This window comes from Toxotes jaculatrix, chromosome 13 (genome assembly GCF_017976425.1).
Source record: "Toxotes jaculatrix isolate fToxJac2 chromosome 13, fToxJac2.pri, whole genome shotgun sequence".
NCBI classification, from domain to species: domain Eukaryota; kingdom Metazoa; phylum Chordata; class Actinopteri; family Toxotidae; genus Toxotes; species Toxotes jaculatrix.
This window is the reverse complement of record NC_054406.1, coordinates 11,412,760-11,425,934: the sequence shown is the minus strand read 5'-3', so window position 1 is coordinate 11,425,934 and position 13,175 is coordinate 11,412,760. Positions and strand designations below refer to the sequence as shown.

The 13,175-nt window shown below is 43.2% G+C and overlaps 1 protein-coding gene across 3 annotated transcripts in view; it reads left to right on the top strand.

Annotated features, from left to right (window-relative positions):
• Positions 1 to 2,893: 2,893 nt before the first annotated feature.
• LOC121192379 (potassium voltage-gated channel subfamily KQT member 4) overlaps positions 2,894 to 13,175 on the top strand; it is a 43,952-nt gene continuing 33,670 nt past the window's right edge. Inside the window, exon 1 of one of the 3 annotated variants that reach the window (XM_041054044.1) lies at positions 2,894 to 3,864. In XM_041054044.1, the coding sequence (XP_040909978.1) occupies positions 3,563 to 3,864 (302 nt within the window). In that variant the 5' untranslated portion in view covers positions 2,894 to 3,562. The remainder of the gene's footprint in view (positions 3,865 to 13,175) is intronic. The other 2 variants (XM_041054046.1, XM_041054045.1) reach the window with 2 other exon arrangements.

Genomic DNA, 13,175 nt, shown 5'->3' with positions numbered 1-13,175 from the left:
AGTGCAGCGGAAATAAAAGGCTGGTGGGGGTCGGACGGAGTGAGTTTGCACTGTACTGTGTGTAGTGCACAATTGCTGATGTGAGTATTTTTAAGTTCCCATAGATTCCCTGAGTGGCTGTCGACTCCCGGAGCTCAGCGGGCTCTGTCGGGCGTGAGTGAATGCTTGGAGCGAAGAGTGCAGTGGAAAAACAACAGAGACGGGAGAGGTGGGCTTGAAGGGAACACAACAGCCGCCTCCTAACACTGGACCCCTCTAGTCCACTCTGGGTCATCGCTAACTGTAATTCCACCTGGATACAAGAGTTGTTGATGAGTGCCACCGAATCTGTTTATATGAGCGTGTGAGCCCTTCCTTATGGCTCGGCAGTGTACATTTGTGCATTGAACTCTCCGTTCCACATTCGCATTTTACAGTTTGACCTTGCTCAGCTGTTGTGTGTTGTCACACAGCGGCCTTTAGCCCAGAGGCCATGTTGGATACTTTGCTCCAAGTGTTGATTACTGGATGAAAGTTACACTGGAGCAGGGCTGGTACGGTAATAGAAAGAGGGGGAACGTGGCTTTGCCTCAAAGAAACTTTGATGCAAATCCCTGAGGGTATGAGCAGGGCTGGCCTGTCCGTCGACACCTTCTTCCTTCTTTGCCGCCTGGCCTGGTTTGGACTTCTGAGAGGCTGAGAGGAGGAGAGGCAAGAGAAACTGGAGGCGGAACGGAAACCATGCTAACAGAGAGGGGGTTGTAGTGGGAGATTCCCAGTACAGGATGATGTTGTGTTGATGTTTAGATTGGACCTCCTCCTTTCACCGCACGGCAGTTAGGATCCACAAGACTCTACTATCAGGACGACCCTCTTCCCAAATTAGATCCTCCTATTCTTTATCTTTCTATCATTTGCTTCTATGCTGCTATCCTAAGAAGGCAGAAATATTTGTTACACCTTTGCTGAGACTTGTGGGGAGTGTTAGTTTCACCTTTGCCCTTTTTAAAACGCACAGTCCTTACTTTTTTTTTTTGACCATATAACTTAAAGCTATAATTCAAGAGTTATTATTTATAAATTGTATATTGGCGATGTATGTGAATTTATGTCACTGTTCACAAGTTTTTTATACAAAACCTTTTTTTCTTTTTAACTTGGCCAAAATAAAAAGGCCTAAATTTGACAATTTCTTAAATCTAAGTTTAAAGAATGAGTTAACATTTGAAACCAGCATCTGATACTTGACAGGTAATACTAAGTGCTAGTGATGCATTTCTGTCTGTACCAAAAAGTATTGATGTTTAATGCCCTGCTCAAAACTGGCAATCGGTAATTAAGTGCACTCTACTCTTCCACTAAATCAAAATATTTGTATTTAATGCAATGTAATTGTAGCAAAGGATGAGAAATTAGGTCCTGTATGAAACAAACAACAATAGAAATGTGGTCTATTAGAATAGAAAACGTAAGTCAACTGAAAACATACCATAATGGTTGCACTTTTGATACACGATACACTTTACCTTACATTTCAGACTGATTTGTCATGTTAACTGGCCTCCATTCTGGATTAACACATTGCTGTTAGAAGTACAGCTGTCAACAGCTGATTCCATTTTATACCTGACAGTAAATCCATCAGTCTATATGTGTGGTGCTAAATAAAGAGTTCAGGATTAGTAATGTTAAGTTATGTAATGGAAGTGGGCCCTGGGAATAATGTCTAGATTTGTGACTTGTGAGAGACTCCAGCTGCATTCCCACACGTCATTCCACAGACCTGCATGTTCCATAAACTGCAGCAGCCACAATGGACAGGCGCGCACATAGTGAGGATGAGTGAACTGCCCCTGCTGTTGTTACGGAGCACTGTAAAACTTGCACAATACCAAACACATATCTGAGGTACATGCTCAGTTTCTCTGTTTGATGCAGGCCATAATAAACATTTGATTCAAGACTAACGATTATATATTTCGCTTACATTTCACTGGAGTGTACTTAAGTAGATGCCAGGTTTACATTTAACTTCTCTTTAGGCTGAGCAAAGACAAGAAGCAGTTCATAATGAATTTATCTTGGCCTTTACTGATGTTACTTTTGGTGGTCAGATGATACAGTGAGGCCAGCGGGAGTTTGGGGGACCACCTCATAATAATGCATTCCTCAGAGGCCCTCCGACAGGTGATCTCTCTACAGGGCACTGCGCTCCATAACCCCAGTATTTGTGCCATAACCACAAGCCTGTGTGTGTGTCACAGTCATAGATTTAGAAAGCTCTGTCCCACTGAGGAGGAGGAGGCTGTGGTGGTCAGTGTCGCTGTGTCCCCCAACACCTGTCTCTGCTGTCCCAAACTCCTGTAGCCATGGATCCAGTCCCCGTCTCACAGTAAACACAATGGACATTTTCATTTATAGTTAAAACGGGGGAAACTTTTCCTTACATCAACCTATAACTATTGGGGAAAATATGTTTTGGTAATTCCCTGATAATTCAGAGAAGTAGCTGGTGCACTCTGACACTTATAAACCGCTCTCAGGATAACTTAACAATAATTGTAGAGTTCTTATCAAAGTTAGCAGCTCTATCAGAGACCTGTGATTATTCAGGGAAAGCTTCATTAAAGAAAAAAAGAAAAGAATCACTGTCCGGTCTGCATCTCTCCGTCACCGCGCGCATCCCGTATCGTCCCGTTCGCCGGGTCCTCTTCTCTTCGCCTGCGCCTCCGCTCCCCCAAGTCAGTCAACTCACCGGATGAGGACGAAGGTTTTCATCTTTGCAGGCGTTTACAAACACGATGCAGACACCGGCAGGCGTTTAATCTGGCCTTTCGACAGACTTTTGGAGTTTGTCGTTTGCGATTCTTGACATCATACTGATGGTCTTCACTCCTGCGCACTGCACCCCGCCTGCCGGAGCGGAGGAGCGCTGGACCAGAGAGAGACGCGCAAGGAGCGGAGAGCGGGCTGATGTTAGCGGCCGTGGAGGGGCTCAGTCTGCCAATTAAAACTATACAAACAGCTAAGACGGACTTTATGAAATAATTGTGGTTAATGAAGTTGCTTTAGATAACATAGGTCCACTGCATGACCGTTGCGCTTGCTTGCTTTGCGATTTGTAACTGCATGTTTAAAGTGTATTTACAGGAATAGGTGGTTTACTTGACGGAGGCTAGTTTGTGCCGTCATTCCTGCAAAGTGATGGCAGGTCCTTAGTAGCTCGCTTTCATGTTTTTTCTTGGAGTTAGTGCCCGTGTAATTACTTCTCTGCACTCCGCTGACCACTTCTCTCATCTGACTCTTAACAATGATCGCTGAAGGTCACGTTTCAGCGCGACTCACTTGTCCAGCCATTGTGCATCTTGTCTTTTGCGACCGTGACATGGTTTGCAGATAACTTTCACACTTTTTAACAATAGCAGGGATGATATTAACTCACGTGTTTTGATCTGTAGACTACTTTTAGTCCGATTTAAAGCCGAACCGGACTATGACTTGGTCTAAACTTTGCTCTACGCTCCAGCGGATGACCCAGTGAGAAGTGTCAAATCATATGTAGTTTAATCGTGTCAGCCGGAAGATGTTAGGAAGTCCGTCTAACAACGGCGGCATCAGAATGCTGGCGCCCCCGGCTCCGAACGACGACAGGCGCGTAGAGTTCGTGGCTCTCACCGCTGTCCACACGGAGAGAAGCGAGCCATCCACCCCGGAACGCGGACACCCGTCTCATCGCACGGGTCTGCTGGGCACCCCGCTGCCCGGGCCGCCCGGACCCCGGGGCAACACGTCCGCTTCAAGCAAGCGCTACAGAAAGTTGCAGAACTGCCTGTACAACGTGCTGGAAAGACCAAGAGGATGGGCATTCATCTACCATGCATTCATGTAAGCTTATCATCACTCTTATAGGCTAATTTTATTTTTGTTTTTGTTTTATTAATGTGACTAAATGAACAAATGAAACTCCACGTTTTTTCTTTCCTTGTCTAACTTATAAATAAACTTTTTGAAGTCTTATGAAGTTAGTGAATGAAGCCACATGCTACGAGATAGGCCTCATTAAGACGTTGTCCCAGTCATGTGTTTTGATCAGTATAGGCTAGCAGTCATTTGATGAATTTTCCAATTAACCAAGCAGAGTTGCTTATGCGATGAAATTAGCAGGGTCATATGCCATTAATCATCTCAACACGGGGTCTAGTGTTCAATTTCCCCTCGACTCTATCTGATTAAATCATCAGGAGGACCTTGGATATTAAATTCAATTTATCCAAATCCACGGAGGATAACTGGCCTTTTTTCCCCCTTTGATTCAAAGTCCTCTTGTAAACATTTTTGAAGCCTTCTGATATTCAGATTTTTTTCATTTTCAGTTCACTTTGCATTAAGTGTTTAAGTTGACATGCTGGACTATGGAGTTAGCATTGGAAATACCCCAATGTGTGAATGACACACTGGAAAGGTTTGTAATCACAGGAAGTAAAAAGGAAACATCAGTGTTGTTATGGTTATAGGTGTTGTTAAACACTTTTTGCTGACTTGACTTGTTTGTTGCAACATTTTTCTGACAGGTGAAGTAAATACAAACAACTTTCTGAACCCAGTATATGACAATTTATTTACCTGATGAGGCAAGATCTCACCAATTAAACACATGCACCAAACATAGGTCTAAAACTGAAGCAACTCTGACACTGTCAAAAGTGTTCTGTCAGGGTTTTAAAGTACCTCTCTGCCATATGCTCTCTAATGTATACAACATGTAAACATTGGAACAGTATGAGCGCACTCATACTGGCAGTGGCTGGTTCCCCCTGACAGACCAACAGCCCAGGATAAATATGTGAAACCTGCAGATCTCATTTAATCAGGACATAAAACCAAACTGTATTGAATTGTCATTTGTTTGAATTTATACCTGTTTCAGCTTTAAGATGAACCTCTTTAATAACAGAAAAAAATGTGGAAAAACACATATAGCTCACTGAGCTCATATTTACCATTGCCTAAGTACAGTATGTTTCAATCGTTTTTTAAGTGAAGCCCAGGACAGTTGTGCACCAGCAGCTGTCTTCTAGCAGTGTTTCCATCTGGCACATAGGGGACAGAGCATTATGTGTGGGAGCTCCTTGGACCGGGCCTTGCTTTCTGTGTCGTTGTTTAGACAAGTACAGCTGCCCCCTCCCAACCCCCCGCCCCCCCTCCGCCAATGCCATCGTGTGTTTATAACAGAGGGAAATCCCACCGCAGGGCCATGACTCTCGTGTGTTCTCTTCGTACACTGTTGGCACATTAGTGAGTGTAGGTCAACAAACTCTAGCCTCCACCTCTCTCACTTCTTACTTTCTGTTTCTTCTTTTTTCATTCCCACGAGACTGCAAACATGTCTCTCCAGTGCACACAGAACAACATGTACCACCTCCAGGCAGGGTGTTTCTCATTAAGAGCGATGGCCTTTGCTGGGTGGTTGCCGGTGACATTCTCTCTGACATTACTGGGTGTCAGAGTGGATGGCAGCTCTGCCACTGTTGTTATTTCTCTGACAGAGAGGCAGGGCAGGCGCTCGGAGGTGCCCAGATCATGTTTCAGATGCCATGGCCTCAAAGACAGAGCTGGACTGACTTTGGAAGTGAGCTGCCTCTGCGATGGCCTGTTTAATGTTGCCTTCATAGTGCATTAGAAAATGTACCTGAGACTAAAACTTTTCAAAAATCCCTGCACTTTGACATGAAATATGTTGGGTGCACATATGTCTACCTGAGTGTGTCATTCCCATGATGCAGTATCACCCTGAGCTGTGCGTTTGTTTTGATTAATTACATGTGAGGCGCTCACCATGCTGAGAGCGGCACCATGTGTGAGGCAAATTCATTGTACGATGAAGCTCAATTAAGGCGGCGTTGATCTATTGTAATTAAATTGAGCTAAACACTGCTGTGTAGGGCGCTGTGCTAACTTCCCTTGATTCTTTAATTAGTCCTGCATTGCAATGGGGGAATCTGGAACAGATGCGCTGCTTCAAAGAGCCTCTCTTTGCAGGTGCGTGTTGGAGTGCGTACGGAAAAGGGGTGATGTAGCTCTCCACTGTAATGTCTCTCCACGGGCACCCACTTAAGTCCCACCACACTCCTCAAACCTCCGTATTGCTGTCACACCTGCACATAAGATGCACCCCCACAGAGACAGAGTTCTCTGCAAGATAAGAGCCGTGTTTAGCTTTAACATCCTGTTTTCTAAGCAGTTCAGGTTACATTATTGTAAACTCTTTTACATCTGTGTGTTAGCTGTCTCCTCTGGATGAAACACTTCTTCAAACACTCTCTCCTGCAAGTCAAACAGCTGTATGCTAATTCGGAGCTGGCATTCACTCTCCTCCTGGAAATCTGGCATTGTTTAGGTGAACAGACTCAACTAAAAGCCTTGTTTTCTATATTACCAAGAAAATAGGGAGGGGTTAGAAGACAGAAACCTATTGAAAATGACAGTAGTGTTCTCAGAATCACTAGGACTGTGAAGAATTCCTTTGCTCACCAACCTGATCGGTTGCTTGGACACATGGCAGGTTCCTGCTCTCGCTGAGGGTCTGGTTCAAATGATGCGTGGACCATTTAAACTGTTAAGTGCCTCTTCTCTCGTTATGGTCCCTCCACTCACTCACAGTAAAAGCCCACGATCTCTATGTTACCATTGAATCCCTTCTCTTTGTTTCACCTGCTGTAAACATTCAATGTCAGCAGGAGGGTTGGTCTGCTTGCCTAAGCTCGTTAAGTCCATTGACGTTTGCACACACACCAGTTTCCCAGCATCAAAGATTGGGGTTGTGAGAAAATATGGAGGTTTCTAAGAATCTGCACAGTTCAGACACATACCTCATTCTATTAAACAGTTGTGTATGTGTCAACGGTGTGTGTAAACAAGGCTGCAAGTAATAACTTATGAGATATTACTAACTTTAAGATATTAAGTTTACAGTTATATAAAATAGATAAAATAACCAGAAATTACATTTTTACTTTATAATGGATTTAAATGAATAATAGATTATCAAAACTTTTGTAGGTTAATTTTCTGTCCATTATGATAAATTGACTAATTGTTTCAGCTTCTACTAGCCCTGTGATTTGTGTGTGTGTGTGTTTATGCATGTGTAGTGTCTGCGTGTAAACTTGCCCTCTGAGCTTGGCAGCTGACCGACAACATTCAGAAGGATTGGTTTCAGTGTTTCCCCTCACGTTTGACCCCTGACCCCTTTCCACCAGAGGCAGTGCCACATATAGACTATCACATGAAGCCGCCTGTTGTGCCCATAGTAATTCATCCTAGGAGGAGGTCTTCTGGGGCCATGGCACTCCAGTCTAGGCCACCAGTCTCTGATAAGTTCATGCCACACGTTGCCAGCTATTATCAGCACGGTGGGAATCCAAGAAGCCATGCCATGTCTTGTTGGCTTTGGCTGCACCGCTCCATCTTAGTCTCTGGCTTGGTGCAGCATTTGTCTGGACACCAGCCTGAATATACAGTAACAGTGCATGTGGATGAACAGGAAAAAGAGTCAAGAGCGAGCACAGACCAGCCAGAGTGATTGATTGGTTCCAAAGAGGGTGAAAATATACCGGTCATGTATTATTGATGTACCTCATAGAGGTGGAGCAGAGATGTAGTGCAAAATTATACATGGGAGTAACGTGGATTTTTAGACTCGAGCTTGAGCTGTATTGTCTGGATGAGTAGGGTAGACAGAAATGTGTTTAAAAGTAATTGTTTTATGGGGAGCTCTGTGCTAACGCTTCCTGTGGAGGCCCTGGAGTCAAAGCTGAGAAAGTTACCCTGATGATATGTCATGGTGATGCCATCAGGGTTATCTCAGCAGTCGTTGATGGGACAACAGTATTTGTTTGTTTGTTTCTTCCAAAGCTGTTACAAATCACTATTGGAAAATAGATCTGTTTTATACTGTGACAACACTATGCTAAACCAATGTTGACTAATGATTTGGAAACAGGGTAACAAACAGTGGTCTCTGTGAAAAGGTCAAATGTTGTATCGTCCCATCCATCCCTACAATCTCATCCCTACACACACTTTGTCTGTTATAACGCCACGTGACTTCCTTCTTTGCTCCCGTCATAATTACTGCAGCCACTAGAGGGCTTTGTCACTTGGACGTAAACACACGTCATTTCGGGGCACTTGCTGATACAACTGGTGCTGTTGTTTTTCTTGAGAGGACAGTCTCCGGAACACTTGCGTTACAAACTGGAGGTCCTGCCAGGGAGGCAGGAACTGACAAAAAGATGAAATCAAGTTGCAAAAACCCAGGAGATCTCTACTTATGGTGCTTCAATTTTGACTATTCCGTGGTGGTCTTGTGACACACCCGGCTTCACGCAAGAGTGACACTGAATCACTGGAGTTCCCCATTAAAAGATGGCTTTCTTGCAAACTACCATTTGAATGTAAACTTAAACAAATACACTTACTCAGGAATAACTGAATGCACGAGAGAACACTTTAGTGCTTGCAAATCTGTTGCAGCTTTTAATAATGCATTGTTTATGCTTTTAAAGAAATGATCATTAGTCCAACTGCCCTGGACACTCACTTCTCTCTCTCCCCTCAATCTGAAACAGTAGCTTAACAAATTTCCAAAGTAAACGTGTCTTGCTGGATAAATCTTTCACAGATAAACCGTTCCCTTTAACCTTTTATGGCACAAGCACCAGTGATGGTGTCTGTTTATGAAAGCTTGAGCCTAAAGCCTCCTTATTTATAGATGTGGAGGGAGATACCCACAACAGGACAGGACTCGCAGCCTAATGCTCTCTGTAACCTTTCCACTGATGGTTTGCTCAAAGAGGCTTTGAAATATCTGCTTGGTTGTGGTTAATTCTCCACACATCTTTTGTGCTGTACACAGAATGCATCTTGCAAGCTTTTCATTAAATCTGAATTGCCTTTCTGACATTATTAAACTCATTTAGCTCAGACAGCTTGTTGATTGAATGTGCTCCCTCTATCTGTCTATTCTCGCAGTTTTCCCTCCCTCTTGTCTCCAGTTTGAGCAAAGCTAATCTACTTGGGTCATGGAAACAGTCTCGCCTGCTTTTCCAGATTTTCAACCACGCGTCACAAAATCCACAAAAATTTGGCCCCTTCCAAAAATCACTGATGCGTTTGGTGTTGGACCTTTTTTATTATTAATGGTCAGAGTAACGTCAGAAAACAGCTTTTTGTTTTGTTTTTTGCTTTTTAAGTCAGCACATGAATGCGTTTTTATTGATGACTAAGTAACAGAGAAAGGAAGGCGGAGTGGAGGGAGGGAAGTGGCACCATAAAAATGGTGACAGGAGAAAGCCACTCTGCACTTTGTGCGGGGTTTTAACCTGCTCAGGACTGCAGTTTGGATGCTTGTTGTTCAATTACAGCTGCTATTTTTTTAATCTGTTCATCTCAGCAGGTTGTGTAAATTCTGCTCCATTAAGAATCCTTTATAGCTGGCATGCCTTCGCTGTTCCTTCGCTCTCTCTCTCCTCCATTGTTCCTTTCTTCCCTTTCTTCCTGAGTGGGAAGATCATCTCTCATTAGCTGCACTACCCAGTCTAATTGACTTCCCCTCCCTCACTGCCTCACCTCTACCCCTGTGTTTCACCCCTGATTGCCCTGTCCACTTTTTTCTTAAAAGGGCTCAGTGTAAGTGAAAGAAATTCTTTTTTTTTTTTTTTTTTTTGATAGTTGAGTAATAATTTCCGTCATTTTTGAGGGAAAATTGCCCTGAAACATTTTCTTCTTTCACCGTCACAAATGTGACTTTTCTTTGTAATAAATGAGAGTGAACTGAATATCTTCTAAGCATAATTTTGGAGAAGTTAATAAACTCACGACACATAATGTTCAGGAGTTGTGACTACCTTAAACTGGTAGAACTTATTTTACACAATCACTAAAGTGGTCACCGGAGATTTACTCAGGAACTTTCAAGAACTTGAAGGATCTTTAGTATTTAGCGTTGACTGTAGAGACACACCAACAGTGCAGCCCCCAGGAATGCTTCCTTGATAGAGCATCTTTGGCATTTCCTTTGATTTGAGTGAAGCAGGAACCAACATCCAGTCGTGCTGCTAATGAGATTAAGGCCAGAGTAACTGGATTGGGCTGTGTTGTTGAGATTTCAAAGACACAGTTTTGGAGACAGGCACAAGGTCATTTTTGTGTTAAGATGTGTCGGCCAGGTGTGGCTGTGAGGGAGAGGGAAAAAGTTAATCGCCTTTATTAGGGACAAAACCATAAAGAGTCATTTCAAAGATCCTTATCTTTCTCCTTAAAAATGTGCTAAAAGCTTCATTGCGCTTCAGTTTTATTTCTAAAATATACATTTTATAAAGCCAGAAAGTAGACCTTGGGGAAGGATAGCTTAATAATAACATTTAAAAAAATATTATTCTCTTATGGAAATGTGTCTGCTACTCTGGTGTCTGGGGAAATATTTAATTTACTAAATTTTGCTAATTACACTAGCTGCACATGCCTCTATTTTATTCATTCCCTGCTCCAGTTTTACACCTGGCCTGTGTGTGCCACAGTCTGACTGAGGGTCTCATGTCATGTGTCCCCATGTCTCTTTCAGTGACCTGTCACATTCTGCAGCGACTGCTTTAACTTCATCGGCCTTTAACCTCTGTGGCTTTATTTTTCCATTCGGTGGCTTCTTACCTGCTAACACAGAGGACAAGCAGAAGGAGGAGGAAAGAATAGGAGGGGGCATAATTTTAGTTGCTAAGGATGAATGATAATAATAATCATATGATACTCAATCCATTCCTGCAGGAAAAATTTCTTCTTCCTTCCTTTTTAGTTTGTCCTCTAGTACAACAGCAGTCCTGGAGCTGGTGGGGATCTAGTGTCTTGCTTAAGGACACCTCAGCAGGGCAGATGCTTCTTGACTTGGACTAAAAGTTTGTCTCCTCAAAAGCCAACAGGGAGAGGAAAAAAAGATGGGAGGATAGGTTCAGGAACAAACAATATGCAGAGACTGAAGTCGACTGAAATGTAAAGAAAACGTCCCTGTTTTGGAGGTGTTATCATCCTTCAGAGGAAGAAAGGACTTCTAAGTGATTTGTGTGTGCATGGAGGGAAAGGTATGGAGAGGAGAAGAGCAGTGAGTTGGAGATAGGGGAGAGTTGAGGTTAGCTGGCGTATTAATTTCTCCTTTCGGGGCAAAATGTGTCTCCCTGGGGAGGGCACTGTCTGTCCTGGGATGGCTGACCAGGAATCAGGTTCCCACCCCCCCCCCCCCCCCCCCCCCCCCCAATATCCAACCCTGCTCTCTGTGCTCACTTTCACCCAGGAACAGGACATGCACGCACGCACACACACACACACACACACACACACACACACACACACACACACACACACACACATCCACACAAACACCATCAGGAGGAAAGCAAACTACTGTTGTTTAGTTACTGGGCAGTGCAGAACACGTAAAAAGGCTGAAGGTGAAATGCAGTATACATGCAAACACACACACACACACACACACACACACTCAGCAGACCTTGGGCAGACAATGGTCCTGTTTCATTCTCCTGCAGATAGGTGATCAGTAGGGGTGCTGACACCCCTTAATCTGCATTAATCTGTGTTTATGTAATGTTATTGTCGCTGAAACGGGCCAGAAATACTGTGGCATTTGGCCGAGAGGTTCCAAGGGAAATGCCAAGAGTTTATTTTGACTAGTCAAGACCCTCTAAACACTCCAGATCTGCTTTCACAGCCAGGAAAATCCAGAGGCAGCCTCCCAGCTCCCTTCTACTTTATATCTTATTATTACATCTCTCTATCTCCGCAATAAATGGCATCCGCGATTTCTTCTTGGGGGGGGGGGGGGGGGGTCTGCTCAGGTAGACATACTACAGGAGCCGCAAATACTGGCAAATGGTTGTGTCCTTTTCTTGTAGCAGTCATTCATTTAAGCAAAAATGCTGTAGGTGAGGGACTGTTAATTTTCTGGGATTTTTGCCAGTTTATCCTCTCTCTTCTCTGGAGTCTGTGTTGTTGTCCAACCTATATGTTCCTCTTTCTGTGTATACAGTGATGCTGAGGAGGTTTGAAGATACAAAACGACAATTAATACAAATACTCATGCTAAAAAAATCCAAATGTTGGAGCCTGTTTTCTAAACATGGGGTTCTAATTCATAAACGCTTTCATAGAAAAGGTCTTTACCAGTCAAGATGGATGTGTGAAAAGGATTGAAACCAGATTTGTCCACAGTTACAAATACACACAGATGCATGGAGAAATTTGTTTTAATATTATTCATGTTAAAACATGTAACCAGCTGCCTAGCCAGTTTAAAACAAAAAAAGAGATTTAACTAAACAACTGAATTCAATTAAAAATCAAAAGAAACTGATTGAAGAAACAAATTGATAACTGTAGGTTTCCAATGGGAATCAAACAGGACTTTGACACAGTTTTGGACTTTGTTCCTCCTTATACAGCATCACGTGACTTTTAATGCTCATGCCAGTATTACTACAGCCGCTGCAGGTCTCCTAACAATAAAATGGAACTATGGGTCATAATACCCTGCTTGCACAGACAACCTATGGGGGATTTTTTTTTTTTTTTTTTTTTAACAGGAGGACTGTAAAGGTCTCCTTTTGAGCAATTTATGTCCAAAAGGCAACAATTTCAGTTTAAGAACATATGCTGTTGATGCTGCCTAGCAATTTTACCTCAACAGCTTCTCTGTTGAAAATTCCCACCCGCAGTCTGTACGTTTGCACAAAATGGCAAAAAAGGAAAGCAAACTCATCAGACAAGATTTCCCAGCACTTGTTCAATCCTGATCCTTGTATTCATTGATCAACATTATCTTCCATCTGTTTCATTGCAAAATTTGACACCTTTCCTCTTGGCTGTCCTGGTTAGCTTTCTCCAGGACGTCTTTACTGCGCTGCCACCACTTTGGTTCTCACACTCTCCTGTTTTAAATCAATGTTACACTGGACTGTAAAAACCCTCCAACCCACCATAGGTCAGACAGGACAATTAGGACTTTGGTGGCAATAGACGTCCCTGCCAGTAAAGTCTGCCTCTCTTTTGACTGGAAACGTAACGTGTCACAAGCCATGGGAAAGCTTCCTCTGTAAATGTTGCACAGTTGTTGGGCTATTGAACATCTA